This window comes from Misgurnus anguillicaudatus, chromosome 17 (assembly GCF_027580225.2).
Source record: "Misgurnus anguillicaudatus chromosome 17, ASM2758022v2, whole genome shotgun sequence".
Classification (NCBI taxonomy): Eukaryota; Metazoa; Chordata; class Actinopteri; order Cypriniformes; family Cobitidae; genus Misgurnus; species Misgurnus anguillicaudatus.
The window spans coordinates 4,867,567-4,886,634 of record NC_073353.2 but is presented as its reverse complement, the minus strand read 5'-3'; the positions used below and the strand labels follow the sequence as shown (position 1 = coordinate 4,886,634).

Here is a 19,068-nt window from a genome sequence, read left to right as displayed (position 1 = left end):
CATGGATGCGATTTTAATTATTTTTTTTCCTTTGGGTCTTTACTAAAATACTACACTATACAGGCTATATGAATTATGTAAAAGACCACTGCGAAGTATGCCTTTAACAATTTAGCTTTGAAAAAGTCCGTAAAATTTTCGATTTGTGAATCATTTGTACTCTAGCCTGTAGTTGTTTCATTGTTGTATTTATCAAAGATGTATTAATTTACACACGATATGATATTTATACAAGTAGTTTTGAAATAATACGATATTTTTTTCAGCTAACAGTTATTGTAAATGTTAAGGTTTACATGTGCATAGTCATATCGAGTTGCATAACAGTATGTTTCCTCTTACAAAACGAACAATTAAAGCACTGAATGAAAAAAATCAACTCCATTTTATCGAATATGGTATTCTTTAAAATGTGGTTTTAGAAAACACTGCGCAAACTACACATTACATTTTTAATTTATTAGTCCACTGACAACATGCCACAAACATGCACTGATATAGACATAAAAACATACATTTTACAGGAATTGTATAAGCAATCATTTCAGATAGATGATGGTTTTCACTGGTGAAAGAAATGGACACTCTTCACTTTTAAATGTGCTCTCATGTCCAAAGCCATGACTTGTCGTTCTGTCCCCACTGGAAATGTAACCGGAACAGTCTGTGTCTTTCGTCTTCTTCTTAAATTAAGACCAAACATAATTTGTTGTGTACCCTGTGAAAGATATTCAAAATACACAACGCTTCACATTTTAAATCCTATCAAGGATGTAGCAACAAATCACAAGGACGTAGCAACAATTACAATACCGGAACGTGAAAGTAACCAAAACAATGCTAGTCGTCCTCACGTTTTCATTATATGAGAACATAAATAGGCCGTAAAGATGGGTGCATTTTGGCTCGTGTTTGCATGCTCACGAAAAGGTGAGATTAGAGGTAAGTTCACGAATGCGATTTTCTCTACTCATTTTCTTAAGTTTCATCCTGCGGTTTTGGAACCAGATTTTCACTTGTCTGTCAGTAAGGTTGACGCTTTTGCTGATCTCTAGACGGCGCTCCCGAGTCAGGTACATATTGAATAAAAACTCTTTTTCTAATTCCAAGGTCTGGTGCTTTGTGTATGGACATCGTTTCTTTCTTCCACTTTTCGCAGTCAACCAGTTGCTTGTCGGTGTTTCGCTTTTGGACTCTGCAAAACAAAAAGACACAGTGAGCCAAAAGCACCAGGCGCCCGCTGCCTCGCTTTGAGATAGGCCGCGTTTGGCATTAATTAAAATTTGAGATAAATGGCATACGTTTGTCAAAGTCTTAGAAGAAATTGTATTACATTGGTATTGCATGTAGATAATTGTAACTAACGTAAAAAAATCACTGTGACCTCGTCTGGTCATTTAGCCCACAAGGACAATTTTATTTAACAGATTATTACAAATGTCAAAACAAACATCATTTTATAGTATAAACGGTTTTGTTTTAATCAGTTAAGCTTACGAAGTTTATCTATGTATAGCTTGTCTGATTATTATATGTGACATTGTCCCATGTTGTGAAAGGTTATCAGCAAAATACTCAATTTTATCACGAATGCATCATAAAACTCCAAAACTAGAAAACTCCATGTACCATAAATATAACGTAACACTCTATTAACCAATAACAATATATTGGTGTATTTGTCGATATCAGTTAAACTACAATACATGGACCGAATGGAAATTTTATTTCGTTATTGTACTGTATGGATAAAGTCGAAAAAAAAAAACCATTTAACCGACACTGCTTGTATTGACCAGACGAGAATGCCTCCAAGTCACTTGCAACAAAAGGTATTTGATGTTAACGCGCCCTCGCAGCGCCGTTTCCTGTTAAGGCTTTTACTGCAACCTGAGTAAGACTCCCATTAAACATTACGACTTTCGGGTTGTTTGTGTTTTATATTGGGTTTTATGATGCTGGAGCGTTCGCATTACACCAAGATGCGATTAATCCTTTTATTGTACCCACCTTTTCCTTCTCTGTGTGGTAGTTCGGGGCTAGAGACAGACGCCTCAGTGGAGCAGATCTTGTCCTCCTGCGCGTTGGCTTTGGGCTGTGGACTCGGCACCGGGGACGAGCTGCTGGTGTCGCGTTCGTGCGGCACCTTCTTGTCCACCTCGACAAAGGGCGTTGACTGGGCTTTAGGAGTCACCCTGTTAAGCAGCATTAACGTAGCGCTTGGGCTCATCGCCTCGTTGTCATAATCCTGGGTTTTCGCCGTCGCATAAGTTTGGCTTAGTCTAAAATAGCCGGGTACCGGAATCTCGGGACTATCAACAGAGCACGATTCGGGAATCAGGTTGGAGTACGCAGGTATCTCAGACGAGCTGACCTTTGCTCGCTTGTCGGAATACATACAACAGTTTGTCTCTTCTTTTATATTCTGTGAAAATGTGCAGGTGGGCATCTGGTTAAGCGGTTGCTCTAACCGACAGGACCTACTCGGGTCTGCCCAGTTATCAGTTTGAGGTATGTACGAGTGGACGTTCACGCTCATGTTTTGGTGGTTTACTTCCCCCCGTTTGCCAAGAGACGGCAGGAGTCCACAGGTTTGCATTCCATAGGTTCCCATTTCTGCAGTGGATGGCATGTACATGTTACTGCTGGAGTAGAAATCTGTTCTGCACGCCCCAATCAAAGAGTCTACCAAAAACGTGTTGGCAGCAGGAGAGCTGTTGGGAAAGGACATTTTGAAGATTTTTTTTACGAAGGAGAGAGGTGTCCTCTGTAAGCTGACATATCTAGCAAAACAATCCCTGTGTAAACCAGAGAGTCTCTGTGCAACCACATGACATTCTCACCAATGAAATTTGAAAATGGCCTTGAGACGCAGGCTCTTCCCCGTCACGTGGACGCATTGATACACGACTTGAGGTTTTAGACGTGGTCAACAGCGACACCTAGAACAAGGACTTGGAATTGATGCCAATACGTGCATATTAGGGTCCATAAAGTCCCCTTTCCTTAAAACATATAAAATATAATATGTTTGTGCGTTGAATAAGGATCATGAGCAGTGGAAACAAGCCATTTTTTATTTTTATTTTCTACTCCTTTAAATTCTAATTCAAAGTCAAGACATCGAAATGTCAGTAGATACGTTGGAGTTTTTCACGTCGTTAATATTTCAGTAGAAAAATGCAGATGATGGCGCAGAACACGAGGATCCAGCGGGTGTGGACCTGGTCAACGCAGACTGCACACTGAATGAAGGTTAAGGGCAAATTAAGTTTAATAAAAATTATCTTAAAAAAATTAAAATACTTGTTAGTAAATGCATTTGTTATGAATTTCAGCGACACATTAACCGTTCACATGTTGTTGGATACTAACTCGTGCATTTTCGACGTATTTGTTTTTTATATGTGCATTTTTTATGTCTGAACATTTCTGTAAAAAAAAGTAAAAATGCAATAAAAACCATACACTTCATAAATTGTATATAAGTAAATCAGTGATTGTAAAGCATTATATTGTATATTTCTGAAAAGGTAATTCTTACAAGTTTATTTATAATGTATTATTTTCGTGAAATTTATTTAGTTATTTCACATAAATAGAGCTTACAGTTAAGTGTTTGTTTATGATTGTTATAAAAAAGTGGGTTATATTGTGTAATGATACAATTCTGAAAGGCGTTGAAACCGTGGGTTTTAAAATAAACATTATGTATTTAGCTATAACATTGATGGATTTGGTACCGAGTTCGATAAGTCACTTTAATTTTTTGTAGAAAATATGAAAAATTGCAAATACGTTTATGCGTTAAAATATGTTTATATTTTGGAACTGGGTAAAACAAAAAAGAAAAATATCAAGCAAAGTCAGCAAATCAAGGCCATAACCAGATCTTGATCATTGGAAGGGAACAAAACATTCAGGGCTATATGCATATATATTAAAAAAATCAAGGCTTCTGATTAATGTCTGTTGTGGTTATACAGCCCTGCTCCAAATGTCTTTTATTGGTGTGTGTGTGTGTGTGTGTGTAAGTGTGTGTGTGTTTGCGATTTTTTTTTTGTACATTACAGGGGTATAATCTATTTATTTTGAAGTAATAATATTGCCATCTTCTTTAAACAATGATTACAGTTAAAGTCATTAAAGGTTGTAGTTTATCGTTTGGAGATTTTTACAATTTTACTAGAGATTAACACCGAAGTATGTCGAAGAGTAATATGTTCACAGGCACAGGCCTTAACCAAAGCAATGTAAAATATAAACATTAAAAACATAAATTAGCAAACTAATGTTCAGGTGAGTATTTGCTTAACAGTAAAAAAAATCATGTAAATTTTAAAGCGACATTTAAAGCAAGAAAGCGACATCTGGAAGAACACACAGGCCGAACAGATACAGTACAATTTTCCGATTTAAAATTCAGAAGTATTTTTAATGGCTCAATGAGATATATCTAAACCTACTCCCTAAAATATATCATGTGTTAGTTTTGAATTTAAAAGCATTAACATACAAAAACATTAGAAATGTCCTTTATTTTGGTATCTTTATATTATTTGCCGTGGTTTGTTGGCTATATCTTTTCTAAATAAATCAATCAAATAACAAAAAGCAGTAGGATGTACACAGAAATTGTGCTGTACTTTTGTGTTAAATCCTATGCCTTATTATTAATATTAGCAGTATTAATACGTTTTTCGGAAGCCTGTGCTCTCTTCAAGACGTGTTTAAATAAAACTAACATCTGATTAAACGGGTATTATTCTATCTGCTGTAATAACAATGCTAATACCGTAGACTAATACTATTAATAACAATACTATTGATAACAATATAGTTAAAATAGTTGTTAATGTTGTATGAGTTCTGTAAATGTGTTCTTGTGGGTCAGTTGGTGCATTGCGTTAGAAAAGCAAAATCGGTATCATTCATACTAATGAAATATAGGCTATAACTTGAATACACCATAAGTTACTTTGGCAAACGTTCTCAAAAAGCGAACCAATTTATTCTTAGAGGCTAAACTGTAAAACTGCGCAGAAAATGTCCTTTTAACTCTCATCTTAATTATACAGAAAAAAATATATACACGATGTAATTTTAGATACAGACTAATAGAACAATAGATGTATTGCGAATAAAAAATAAACAATCATATTAAGTGGTTCGGTTTTGCACATTAACAAAACATAAGTGTTAAAACATTGGATTACATACTTCGATCAAGATCACAGTCATTGTTGTTTCAGACCTACACTTGGATGATCCTGCATGAGGTCCAAACATTGCTCTAAGTTCGCCCTCTTGTGGCGTTAAGTAGCATCAATAATATAAAAGGCAAAGGGCATTTCCAGGTGGCTGTTTATTTTAAAAATGATGTTTTCCAGCAATATATGCTGTGAACTTTAATTGTATTTTATTGAAAATTAGGACCTAATGGGAAATAAAATAAAGGGTAACAAAATAATTCATGTTAAACAGATGCTAAACAGATATCTAGTGATAAACATTATACGTAGGCCTATAGTTATAATGTATTGTTCTATTTTAAATCTGTAACAAGCTTTCAATTAAACTGCTCCTTAATAAAAGTTGTGCGTAATACCATCTAAACATTGTTACGTCAATAAAAGTAGGCTATAACGGTGAAAACACGTGCACGATTATACGTTACAACGTGTGTAAATATTAGCAACATACAAATTTAGGAAATCCTCTTTGTCTGCATAAAACTTTAGTAAGCATTTTTATTACAGTAGCACATATTCAAATTATACATGAAATTATGCCCTTGTCTCATCTATTGTGTTAAAATATACAAGAAAACACATGGATTGTTAAAGTTTTGTTAAACGTCAGAGCATTTCACTTGTTCAGAGGGTGTCCAGTTTAAATGTTCATTAACCTGGTCAAATATCAGTGAGCTATATGGAACTGCAGGCCATTTAGGGGGTTTTAGATTGTTTAGAATGTAAATGTGTGGAATGCAGCGGCCATGTTTGTCCGTGCTGCAGTGCGGCGCCTCTAAGAGGGCGTAGTTTTTCAAAGACAAAGGCAAAAAGACAACTTTATTTATTCAAAAAGGTTAAGGGTGGCGACCTTGACATTATAGAAGTTCAAATACAATTTTCATATTTCGTTTTGCATTTAAGGTTGTTGGCGAAATAAAAATTTAATCAACTTTAGTCGAGCAGGTTTTACTGTAAGCCATGTAAGCATGGTACATTAAAACTAAATACACAATGACACTATGTGCTTGTAGAGACGAATCGCTAACTACTAAATTTCAAAACTGGACCTCTACTTCATATAAATTATATTATATTATTATTATAATGTATAATATTATTTCCCTGAGTTTCACAACAGCAAAAAAAAAAAAAAAACACATGTGCACTCTTTGTGTTTCAAGGCAAATTCGCAGTTAAAGTGGATAGAGGGTCGAATAGCCCCAATTTAATTTACTGCCCAAAGTTTATTGTACTGTCTAGACTTTTCAAGGTTTAGTAAACAGCCTTAGTGTAAAACAACACAGAAGAAAATGAATTCGTTAGTTTTCACGTTTTAAAACTTAAAAATAATTTTTCTTTATCTTACATTATGTACAATTCAAAACCGCATTTCAAAACCGTAAGCGTAAACTTTATATAATATGTGGTATTACAATACGAACTTGTAACTCTGAAAAAGAACATTTATGCGCTGACAAATGTGCGCACTGCCAAATACCATCAGAGTTGTCACAGCACAAAAAAAAAGAAATATGCAAATAACTGCAGTAATAAATGCACTTTTTTGTACTTTTATTTATTCAAAACATCAATCCATTACATGCTACTCACGAATAAATGCATACACAACTCTACCTTAATGTATGTACGTATTGATTACTGTAATCAAATGTATATTTTGCTTACGCAATGTAAAATGATACTTGAATTTATGTATTTCAATGAACTGTGGAAAATGCAATAAATAAATACAAATAATGTGATTGAATTGCAATGTCATCAACACAAACAAATATGAAGAGATTGTCCAGGTACCTATGTTAATTCCGTTCACTGTAAATACTGATTTGTTTAAATATTTATTCTTGAATTATTATTGCGGATAAAATTCGTTTATGATAACAAATATTTTTGCATAGTTATATAAAATACAGTTGACGTGAAAATACCTCATGTGTCTTTTTCCCCACAAACATGACAAAATAGAAGACATGGTCGTCTACCGAAGCGGACAACATTATGACTTTTAGAACAATGGATTTCCAGTGAAATACTGGAGGCGATCTCGGTTTAACTTTTTCTCTTTCATCCTTCGGTTCTGGAACCAAATCTTCACTTGTCGGTCTGTAAGACTGAGCATTCTTGACAACTGCAGGCGTTTCTCTTTGTTTATGTACACATTGAAAAAGAATTCTCGTTCAAGTTCTCGGATCTGGTATTTTGAATATGGGCATCTCTTTTTTCTGGACTTGGTTGCACCTACAAAAAGAAACGTATCTTGGTTACATTACAGTGATATTGAACTATATAATTATACTATATAACTTAGCGGTAATACAACAGCATGTTTTAATTGATGTCTTTGAGATGTGTACCTTAGTGCATTTAAATCACAGAACTTTATTGTGGCTGATTTGTTTCTCAATAACGGCAAAGATTTGTTTTGTGAACACTACCAAAGCAGGGGCTTTGAAAAAATAGATACAGTGATAGTATACACAAAAGCACTGACAAGCAAAAATACCAAGCGGCCCAATGCGCGCGCGCACGCACGCACACTAACACACATCCACACACACATATCCACACACACAGAGAAATACACTTACGCTTCACGTCCATATACACGCAGGCGCACACCCGTATATGTGATTTCGACTGGGTTAAAGTGTTTCGGTGATATCTTAAAGTGTTTTGGATACTATTGAAGCAACAGACCGTTTATGAAATATATGTATGCGCGTGTGTGATTGACATAACGCAAGCGTTGGTTCGATCCGGCGAAAGCACTTTATCATCGTAAATATTTTTACAACAGCAAAGCGAATCTTACTAGCTATAAAAACTTTTGCATGCTTATAAAGAGACACATAAAACTCATCAGACACTGTAATATAGTGGAGTGAACCGCCGTTAAACGCGCGGACCTACTTGAGCCGTTGTTCTTTTCTTCGTCGCAGGTTGATATCGAGGATTCCTCTTCTGTGGTTTCTGTAGCTTCTCGTTTGGTCAGCTCCACGGTATCTGTAGACACTTTATTACATGCAACATCTCCGGGGACACTGGTCTCTGTTTTTTGTTTGGACTGCTCAGCGCTGGGCTTTTCAGAGTTAACAGTTTCAAAAAACTGATCGAATCCTTGCGGAAGCACCCCGTTCCGGCCGACGTTAGTGAAGAAATTGCACGAGGAGTTCGTGCTGCCGTGATGGCTGTACACAGGATCGTTTTTGAAAAGCATTTCCGCTCTGTTTGATGACTGCAGGAGATCCCGGTGCATGATCTCGTCCGTCGAATAGTACGATGCGTAATTGCCCCTGTAATGCCATTTGCTCGGATGATCCAGTCCGTAGTCCCTAAAAGACACCTCACGAACAGGTTGGACTTGAGCTATGTTCGAAGAATAGGGAAAATTGACTTGACACGACGTGGTCTGTGGTAAAAACGACGAGACAGACGAGAAATCGGGCGCAGAAACGTAGTACGGTAAATACATATTAGAAGCACAGTTACTGCGATCATCGTAATCCGTCATTGCTCACTGTAGAAAGCAGAAATCGGCTGCTTGGCTGTGTTAAACTTTGCCCATCTATTGCACCATATGCGTGTGGATAGGACTCGTGAGGGAGAAAAATCGGAAACGCACGCTGACGTGCAATTCATCTTGATCGATTCTTGAGGTAATTGTGTCATGTGATCTGGTGAAAAAATTACCATATATCAATATCAGTCATTAAGTCGGTTCTGAACGAGCCTTAGGTAAACGCATGAGGCAGGTCATTGGTTGCCTGTATTTCTCGAAACTCCCATGTTGATTTCCTCGTGTGTATTACAAGGCATTAGTAAACAATCGCAGAAACACCACGTCATAGATTTTGTAAAAAAATATTCAATACAAAATGGAATTAAACTGTCATCGAAACGTTAAGCAACTCATTCCTTATGCACTGCAAGATGGATTATTCAACTGCGTGTTTAATTTTGTGTTAGAAGAAAAAAGGAAACATTTTTACATTTATTGTAGGAAAACTACAATTTTTCAATTTTTGTTAACATTTTCCGCACATTGACATACTGAGATTTGTATGCATTTTCAAAATGTACTGTGCATTATTAGACTCAGAGATATTACCAGAATTAGTTTTTCCCTCGAACCTGTAAATTGCCGTCCTTGTGCTATACCAGCAAAGCATCTAAAAGCCTATTAAAGATAAAAAATCCAGAAAACTAAAGAAAGCGGCGGCGACGAGAAGAAACCCAGAAAGTAATTCACTAAGTAAAACGATAAGATGTCAACAAAAATAGATTCTCCTTTTCTGCACAGACTATTATAACTTACTAAAAATAGATATAAACAGAGCTATGCATATATATTGTTATATTATATGACATGACATGATAATTGCATATAACTACAAACCTACGTTAAAAAAAACATGTAAAATGTACCTTTGCATCTAAACGTGCGTATCGTATTCCAATGACCAAATTGTTAAAAATTTAAATACAATTCCTCCACACAATTATCGGAAGGTAGAGAAGAGAGAGAGAGAGAGAGAGAGAGACTGGCAGATTCACACTGCCAAGTACAAAACAACTGGCTTTGAACGTCTGTGGTCTGAGACAATGCGCACCCGGCAATCACCAATAACCGACAGCCAAATCATTTTATTGCACAGACAATAAAATACACAGTGCTATAGTGTAGTGTGAGTGTACTGGCTGGAGGTAAATAGTTGCCGTACAGCCTTATAGAGAGATGACTATCTACACATTTACCGTTCTTAGATATTTTGTATAAATAAAAGTCTTGTCCTGTTGAACAAAGCGTTAAAAAATTAATCCATTTCCCACTCATTATTATTATTTTTCTAGCAATTAGTGTATATTAAACAATAATGCATGTTGCCTGTAGTGGCTAGAGTTTATCGTGACCTTAATTTTAATAAAGCTTTTTGATGACAGCAATGCATTTAATTTTGTGCAATACGAGGTTACCTTTTTACTACATCTGATTTAATTTAAATCTATGTAAAATACATTTAGAATTTAAGTCGCGTATGAATGACTTGAAGTAAGAAACAGGCTTATCTTGTGGAAGATCCGTTTTATTTTTTATTTGGTTAAGTGCTGGACAGAGCACAATTGGTAAAAGACCAACCAAATAAAGATTTGTTTAGAAGCATTTGTGATGTTCACATTTTTTTCTGACAGCAGACAAACTAATTCTTGCAACAGCAGGAAAAAAACGCTGATCAAAATCGTAAAATGTTTAAGGAATCATGTTTCTCTTTTCTAAACGGCCGAACAGAAATGCAAACCATATAACGCGTTTTGGCCTTTTTTGTGGCATTTCAGAATAACACTATTTTTCCCGAAAATATACATTCGTTTTAATAAGAGGTCAAAATGTAAAAAGAATTTCAAAAAAAAGTTAATGAACGTATATCGAAGATTGCGAAATGTGTTTGTTACACTGCAAGAAAGTCACTAACTTGACCTTAACTTTGTGTTGGCGCCCCCAGAGCGGTGTAAGAATGTCTGGCTTTTAAAAAAAGCAACTTCATCAATTTTCTTGACTGTTCATTCTATAAAACTAATCCATTATAAGCGAATTGTCTGGACGACTGACTTTGAACAAATTCATTATTTATTTAGCAATGTTTTTATTGTTTTTGTTCTACATCTGATTGAACGCCGAGTATAGTAAGAAAAACACACTGCTATTTTCGTCACCAAAGCAATGAGAAACTTTGTAGGTGCCAATATATTCTCATATACTTGGATAAATTATTCGTCCATCCTATCTATTATATTTTTTCCAAGTTTAGCCTTTTATGAATTCATAATTCCCAACACAAATTGTTAATCAGTGTTTCACATAGGCACGTACAATTAAAAGAACATTTTTTTAATAAAGTATGATTATGTAGTTTGTGTAAAGTATGGCAGTACGCCTGTATCTTCTGTTTCGTTTGGTGTGAGCCTACATCCATTTATTTTCTGCCGCAAGTGTTCTGTTCGCGTCTTATAAAGATTATTTTATTTGTGGTTTATTTACTATAGTTTCTTTTTTATTTTCAAAATAGTCTAATCAATTAATAAGTAATTAATTAATTCGTAAGCTGATAAAGAAACTATATATTTCTTTGTCGCAATTTCATGTTTTCTGTAATGTAGCACATATTTCAAAGCAGCAAGATATTGTGTATTTTAAAAGCACATTTAACACTACAGATACATTTAGGTTAGTCTCAAGTTTAGTCCTTATAAGATAGCCTTAATGCGTTCTGAGGCCTATAAAGTAAGCTTTGCGTATGACTTATTTGGTTATGATTTGTTTTAAGTTACTTGTAGGTTTAATTTGATTTACTACAATTCTTAATGGACAGAGGTGTTCTCAAAATTGAATTTGTGCATTGACATAAACGAACTTGAGCTTGGACGTATGACTCACGAGGCGCTCCTGTTTTGTTTCTTGTTGGAGCGTGTCGAAATCACCCACTGAATTAAAAGCCACAAATTACAAAAATATCGTACAAGAATGCCAAAAAGTTTAATGGTATTCAGAATTCACAGCACACTTAATAAATATTACACATAATACTTAAGTATAAAATGCCAGAAGTACATTTGAATTTCTCGCTATACAAATTAGGTTTGATTACTTGAAAGGTTGGGACATTTTTGAAAAGGTAGTTTACCCAGTAACGTTAGCTGCCGATTACTTCTTTGCAGTTTCAAATGCTGGCAAAACGCATGTTTATATTCAATATTCTTATATTCCGTATATTCAATTCTTTATATTCAGTATTTTATACAATAAATGTGATATTTTGCTTAACTACAAAGCATTCTTTTTATATGTTAGGGTCTGTTAAAGCAAGCTGACATTACTTTAGAATAATTTTAATTCACAATAAAACATCCAGCAGACACATACAAGTTCATTAACTCTGTGATAAATAAATATTAACCTTAAAATAATTATCTTGGTATTATTGTAGATTAGGCTTCATATGGTGGTTAATCCGACTTTTCATCTATTGGCCACTGGTGGATTTGGATCTCATTCAGAAATAAAGTCTCTTGTTTGAATACGAAAATGTCATTAAACAAACAAATCCTATAATTGTTCTCATTGTTCCTAGTACATAGTAAAGGAATGCTCGCGCATCAAAAGTCTTTTTTTCTTCATCCTCCGATTCTGAAACCAAATTTTCACTTGCTGGTCGCTCAGTTCCAATCTGTCCGAAAGTTCTTTTCGTTTCTGTCGGTTTATAAATTCATTTATCATAAATTCGTTTTCCAGTTCGGCTAGCTGTGGCTTCGTGTAAGGTTTTCTCTTTTTTCTGGATCTCACCTGTGTAGGACACCATGGTAATCCTGGGAATTGTGGAAAAACAAGACATTAAGGAACAATGTGATTGTCATTATTGTTTTCGGTTAGACAAACACAACATGCACTGCCTTAAAATGACGTATTGTTGTATATGGTCAATTACAGAGAATTATTTTTTATGACTTTTGCCTAAAAACAATAAACTAATTTTGAAAGTGTTGATAAGGTGTGAAACAGCATGTAACATGCACACATGAAGCACACATAAAAACAAAATTGGTCTACAGAGTAAAATCCACAAAAATCAAGGTCACGTAGACAGCGTATGTTGTCTGTGACGGAAGGGGTCAAGGAACAGTTTGCGTACCGTCGGAGAAGGTAATACTCTGTGATGGCTGAACTGGAGCGTCGGAGCTGACAGACTGTTTGGTTCCATCAGGCTGATCAGTGGAGTTCAGCGTATTATGTACAACTCTGTTTTGTTGACGCCTTTCCAAGTCAGAAATACCATACTTGCTGGCAGACTCACTTGCTAACGCTGCACTAGATCGACCTGGCTCCCCTGATTTGTGGCTGACATCTTGGAAGTAATACCTCCCGGATTCCTCCAGCGAGCTCTTGTTGTGGTTGTTGAGGCTAGCGCCCACAGCGGCTGAATTGCTGAAAAACGGCTGAGCGTAGCCACTGTAGGCGCGGCTCTGGCCCGGCGTGGTGCACGAATTTGGAGAACTCCACGGGAGCGAGCACACCTCTCTTCTACCGTAGGATATCTGCTGAAGCCCGGATAGATGGGCTCCATTGCCACGCAAATTTTGAAGGTACAACGAGTCTGGGGAGTGAAAATTTAAGAGGGGAGCAACATAGCCAGAACTAACAAGATTGTGCTCACACATTTCTGATAAGCTCAACCGAATGCTTCTTACAGTGGTTTTTAGTTACCCCTGAAGAATACGGCAAGGTAATTGTTGATTTGTTAATGTGCCGTCACGTGACATGCGAACGAAAATGTATAGCCCCGCCCATGTCGTGGAAGTAGCGCAGCAATGTCAGAAATACTATAGATATTGCATTTAAAAAATAGCATTCTTAAGCAACTAAGATCAACCCACTGTAACTTTTTTAATTGATGTGTACACGAATAAGGTATATGAAAAAAGTCATATGTATTTTAAATACTAATAAAATAACAATAGAAGGCCTAATACGTGGTGTAACTAAATATTTTATTTAAAAAGAAATGCCCACGCTGTAATTTTACGTATTTGCGTATGGTGTGAAAAATAATTATATCACATTGTCTTTTGGAAGTGCGATGAATTACACACTCGCTAGTCCGGGGAATAGTGCTTCAAGGATATATAATAAGTATGATACAGTTCACTCCAAGCACATAACCTCAACGACACGGATCAAATGTGACCCTGCCTGTGAAATCCAGGCCTATCTAATGGTGAGATTAGGAGCATCAATGTTTAATTTCACTGATTGTTTTGATGTTTATATCAATTTTTGATATAACATTGGCATCTTAAATGACCGAGTAAGATCATATGTTCACAGAATGTTCTTTATGATCATCATCATGATGATTTTATGTAGAAACACTAAATTATAAAAAATCTGGTATATTTTTAATTATATTGAATCGTTTTCACTTTTATTTTATCTTTGAATTTTCACTTATTTTTGGTCTTCATTGTCTTATGAAGATAGGTGGATTTAGGTTTTTAACTGGCATGGAGCCAAATGATGTCTCAATTATAAACATTCAAACGAAAAGGAAGCCTGCAAATTATTTTGAAACACAAAGGCTTGTTTACACACTTTTTATTATGTTTTTTTACCAAAAAATTTTTTTCCCAATACCTGATATTTTATTTAAAAAAAAATCCTCAGGGAATGAACGCAGACAACATCTATCGTTTAAGTCGCTTCGGATAAAAGCGTGCTTTAAATTGATCCATGTAAAGAATATTCTGATCTCTGATGAAATAATTTAATTGCTGTATTTTGTCGTTGAACACTTTTGTGCCATTTGAGTGGAAAGATTCAAGACCGATCAAACTGGCCTTAACATCTAAATTAAGAGATGTGCAAAAGCAGACGTTGTACTAACATTTGTATATAAGGTATTGGTATATAAGGTATTTTTCAATTTAGCTAAGAAATGTGTAGTATTTTAGTTTTATTACCTCGAAGGATATGTCCAGATAATCCAAAGCCAGTTGAAAAGAACTGCACATTTGAACGTGCAGGCAAAATGACTATTGTAAACGGACCATCTCCGGAAAGAGTTGAGACCGTTAAACCTCCCACCTTCTACAAGTCCAATAAAATCATGTAAACCTTTAAAATTGGATTTTTTTACTGTTTCACCTTCTAAGGCGTGTTGGCAACAAGAAGCCTTGCTCGAGTCGTTTAACATTTAATATTTGTTCAAATGAAAATGACGGAATATTAAATATTAGCATAGTAGTTCAAGGTCAAAGTCCAGACAAAGATTTACTCAAAACAAGTCCAAGTGCATTTAATTTTAAAGGCAAAGAATATTAATTTAATGAAAACTAAATTCACATTTTGTTTAAAATAATCGGGCCAATTCAATCGGGATAAGACATTGGCGTTTATTTAACAAACAAACAAACAAACGGCAGACGCATATTTTCTTTTGAGTAGGCTACAAAGTTGTTATGCCCTTCTTTGTGTTTTACGAGTTTTCAGCCCCTCGGAGGGAAGAATTGGGTAGCTTTATAGCGCTACACAACTGCATGTTTACATTTGAAAGGTACTTTCCTTACTTAAATGAACAATATAGCACACGGCACTATGCTGTCTTCGAAACAACATGGTCGTTGCATTACGTCTTAAAATGCTTTAGATTTTGGAAAGTCATTAAATGAGGGATAATTTAGGCTCAATGCAAGTAACACGCTAACCAGTAGATGGCGAGACAGTTTCATGAATTAGTGGGAAGTATTATTCACCAATAACAATGTGTCTGACAATGTGTCTCAAGGTCAGTGAGAAGGCCCGGTTTTAAAAGAGCAGAAAATGTTAAAATGTTACAAATTATTATTTCATTACAGTATGATGGGCTCAGCAGTATTACTTTCCACGTTTGTTTACATAATTAACTGAAAATTGAAAAAATCATTTTGCGCTATTATTTATTTGAACGATGCTCTGTAAATAAACAGTAAGTGTGTGTGGACTTAATTCATTGGTTAACTGTCTAAAAATTGGCATTGGCCTTGATCGTAAGGACACTAATTAAAAATAAACTAAAAAAGAAACTTTTTTTTTTTGCTTCATTAAGTCGAAGTTAAATAACTTTGTGCATAAACCTACACAATCTGTTACGTAAACCTCATACATTTTTGTATGTAATTAAAGAACTGTGGTTTGTAAGATGGCCAAATCTCAAATAAACCATTTTTGGAGGACAAATTTTTGGCAATATACAAATAGCGAGATAAATGTCTAATTATGTAGACACTCTAAATTCTGCTGGGTTATTTTAACCCAATGCTGGGTAAATATTGGACAGAACACATGTTGGGTTATTAAACAAACCTACACTGTAAAAAATTGCTGCAGTTGTGTAGCAGTTTGCCAGTAACATACTGTAGATTAATATTTATCTAATTTATTGCCAACAGTTTGTTCAAAGAAAAATGTAAAATATAAAACATTAATAAGTCTTTGTCTTTACAGAATAAAATTATAAAATAACAGCCTCGTGCAAAGCATGGAAACCAGAAATCCTCATCAACCTTTCCTGTTTTTTTTCTGATTTTGGTTTCCAGAAACGCTTTGCAAAATGCTATACTTTTTATACCTTCTTCCTGTAAAGACAAAGACTTGATAATGTTTAATGCTCATTTATCTTTGAACAAACTGCTGCAAGTAAATAGCATCAATTTAAATCTACAGTAAGTCCTGTAATTTCTACAGAAGTTGTTAACAGTGTATGCTGGGTTGTTTCAACTCATGGTTGAGTTAACAACAACCCAACATGTGTTCTAATATTTACCCAGAATTGGTTCAAAAATAATTTAGAGTGTATGTAAATAAAAGAATACACCTGACTATAGAAAATAATAATCCTGAACTCTTCACTAGCCTATAAAAATATTCTCGAACTCTTTACTAGGCTCTATATATGATGTTTTACGAATTCCTCGTTAATGGGACTGAAATGATTTACAGGTTTTGGGTATTATTTTCTTATCCTCGACTCTACGGTTTTAAAACCAACCTAGTCACTTGTCTGTCAGACAGGCTGGTAGAAGAGGCGATCTGCCGTCTTTTCTCATTTGTAATGAGCTTAGTGTTGGTGTATTCGCTCTAGAGCTCTCTCAGCTGCAGCTTTGTGTAAGTCTTTCTCTCGCGTTGATAAAAACTCTTTGCTGTTCCCTCTGAGGAAATGAAAAAATATTTCTCAATCAAAACTGCGGTTACACGCGGTCTTTTAACTATTTTCAAAAATATTTTGTTTAAAACGGAAGATCTTCCAATATAAAGGATTTTAATTTGTTTAATTAGACCTAGTTAACACAGACATGATCAGTGGCCTGTTGCGTAGAGCACTTAGTTAGTGCTAATCAGTCTTTTCGGATTTAAATCAGTCCAATCAACCTTTCATGTGTGACTAACTTAATAAAGTTATAACCAGCCTTGAATGAAAAAATAGATGACTAGCTTGAAAGACTCCTAAGTCTAAGCAGTTTATGCAATCGGCCACAAGCATAAGACGGTGGCAAGAACAAGCTTTACCACAATTAATGCCATAACTCCTATCCTAGATATTCTCCCTCATATGGAAAGGTAAATGTTTTGATTTGAGCATTAGCCTCATAATGTTCAAGTATTTTACATAAGACCATCACCTTATATAAAAAGAGAATGACAAAACATGAAAACCCATTATATGTATTTGGAAATTCTGTTTAATCGACCGGAGGTGTGCTGGGAATTATTTGTATCTCTTTAAAGTGCCCATGGACAATTCCCTTTCTTAATAAAGAGAGGCGAGGAGTGATTCACAGAGCAAAGCACAGACTCAACCTTACCTGTTAATGATGACTTCCAGATATGCGGACTCTCAGTCTGGTCTTTGGAGTAATTAAGCTGACTGTTCCAATTGTTTGACCAGTCCCATTGCTGCTGGTGGCATTCCATTGGTAAACAAGTCTCATACCTGAGGGGTAGCCACTGTGAACTAAATCAATATGACCAGATATTCCTCCCGTGAAGCCATGGTTAAAACCGAACTTCTTAAGCCCACATGAGGTATAGTGTTACGTGGAGCTGGTGTAAACTGTCATGTCTATGGCTTTTTTGACTGGCTGTCCATTTAAAATAACATTTTAATTGTGTTTATAGCCTTGGGTTGAAACAGAGCTTTGGGGGAGTCTGAAACCGTAACAACTGTTGCCGAAATAACAACCAAAGGTAACCGATGCGTCGGGACTATTCGTCTGAAAAGAACCGAAAGGCGCGAGACACTCGGTGCTTGTCGAAGTCAGTCGTTGCGCAGCAGAGTACATTGGAGTTTCAGAGGAAGATCGGATTGTGTGCGTCCCGAAAGCAGACGAATTGAAACGTCTAAATTCCCATTCTGCTTCCATGCTTGCATCTCGCGTATGACTTGTAATTCAACTCATCGTCTAATATAGGTTCAAGACCAAGAAACGCAAGAAGGCTAAAACCGTCTCTGTGACAGTTTGTCTTTTATGTTTATTTTCCGGACTAATTATATAACTTGGAACACGATTGGCTGGTTGTCCCCATGTGACATGCTAATAGGCTATTTACGCTGAAATTGGGCAACACTAGGCTTCTTTGCATTTTGATTTGTATACACAGCTTTACTTACTTTGATTTGATAGAAAGGTAAGGATAGATTTTTTTTAGGCATTTTAATCTGATGAATGATATCTTTTTATTTTTGTTTCTTTATATTCTGATGAATCTAATTCTGGTTAAACAAACAAACATACAGTTAAACCAATTTTTTTAAGACCCTTCAACATTTCATATATCACAGTTTATTCGCTATATAGATAATGGTAATTAAATATGACAATAACTCAGTTAAACTATTTGATATTTCGGTTTTGATCATCCTTCACAAATTAATTACAGTATGAATAGCTGTCAGCTGGTAAATGTAAGTACACAATTAGATAATACCAATTTAGGTCAACCAATTACAAATCAATGCTTAATTTTATTCAGTCTGTGGTGTAAAGGTAGCAATTAAAGAAAAAAGAAAAACATGGTCAGGTGAAAGTGTCTGAATAATTTTGGGTCACAAATTTTTATCAGTTTTACTGGTCCACTGTGAACAGTAAAAGTTAGATCAACTTAAAAAAAATACCTTAGTTGTAACGCCTAAAATGTGACATTTTTTCAACCTAAAAGTGAACATTTAAGGTGGAAAAAAATTAAAAATTACTTCAATTGTTAACAAAATATTTAAACATTTTGCAA

General features: G+C 35.3%; 3 protein-coding genes across 3 annotated transcripts; all 3 read right to left on the bottom strand.

Moving 5' to 3' along the window:
• Positions 1-438: 438 nt before the first annotated feature.
• On the bottom strand, positions 439-2,829 carry hoxd10a (homeobox D10a). Its single transcript, XM_055216063.2, has 2 exons — positions 2,011-2,829; positions 439-1,195 (listed from the first exon to the last, which is right to left on the bottom strand). Exons 1-2 carry the CDS (start codon positions 2,729-2,731, stop codon positions 921-923), a joined length of 996 nt encoding a protein of 331 aa, XP_055072038.1. The 5' UTR covers positions 2,732-2,829; the 3' UTR covers positions 439-920.
• Positions 2,830-6,785: 3,956 nt separating this feature from the next.
• hoxd11a (homeobox D11a) lies at positions 6,786-9,643 on the bottom strand. The gene is made up of 2 exons (XM_055216064.2): positions 8,166-9,643; positions 6,786-7,493 (listed from the first exon to the last, which is right to left on the bottom strand). The coding sequence occupies exons 1-2, from the start codon at positions 8,764-8,766 to the stop codon at positions 7,261-7,263; spliced, it is 834 nt and encodes a 277-aa protein (XP_055072039.1). The 5' UTR covers positions 8,767-9,643; the 3' UTR covers positions 6,786-7,260.
• A 2,122-nt stretch (positions 9,644-11,765) lies between these two features.
• Positions 11,766-18,324, bottom strand: hoxd12a (homeobox D12a). Its single transcript, XM_055216065.2, has 3 exons — positions 17,646-18,324; positions 12,941-13,402; positions 11,766-12,617 (listed from the first exon to the last, which is right to left on the bottom strand). The coding sequence occupies exons 1-3, from the start codon at positions 17,752-17,754 to the stop codon at positions 12,379-12,381; spliced, it is 810 nt and encodes a 269-aa protein (XP_055072040.1). The 5' UTR covers positions 17,755-18,324; the 3' UTR covers positions 11,766-12,378.
• Between the last annotated feature and the right edge of the window lie 744 nt (positions 18,325-19,068).

Coding starts and splice junctions, on each gene's coding strand:
- hoxd10a (XM_055216063.2), bottom strand. CDS start 2,731: ATGTCCTTTCCCAACAGCTCTCCTGCTGCCAACACGTTTTTGGTAGAC. Junction 1,196..2,010: donor ACCACACAGAGAAGGAAAAG/GTGGGTACAATA, acceptor TTTGTTTTGCAG/AGTCCAAAAGCGAAACACCG.
- hoxd11a (XM_055216064.2), bottom strand. CDS start 8,766: ATGACGGATTACGATGATCGCAGTAACTGTGCTTCTAATATGTATTTA. Junction 7,494..8,165: donor AGAAAAGAACAACGGCTCAA/GTAGGTCCGCGC, acceptor TTCTTTTTGTAG/GTGCAACCAAGTCCAGAAAA.
- hoxd12a (XM_055216065.2), bottom strand. CDS start 17,754: ATGGAATGCCACCAGCAGCAATGGGACTGGTCAAACAATTGGAACAGT. Junction 13,403..17,645: donor CTGGAAGTCATCATTAACAG/GTAAGGTTGAGT, acceptor TTCACTCCCCAG/ACTCGTTGTACCTTCAAAAT. Junction 12,618..12,940: donor GAGTATTACCTTCTCCGACG/GTACGCAAACTG, acceptor CACAATTCCCAG/GATTACCATGGTGTCCTACA.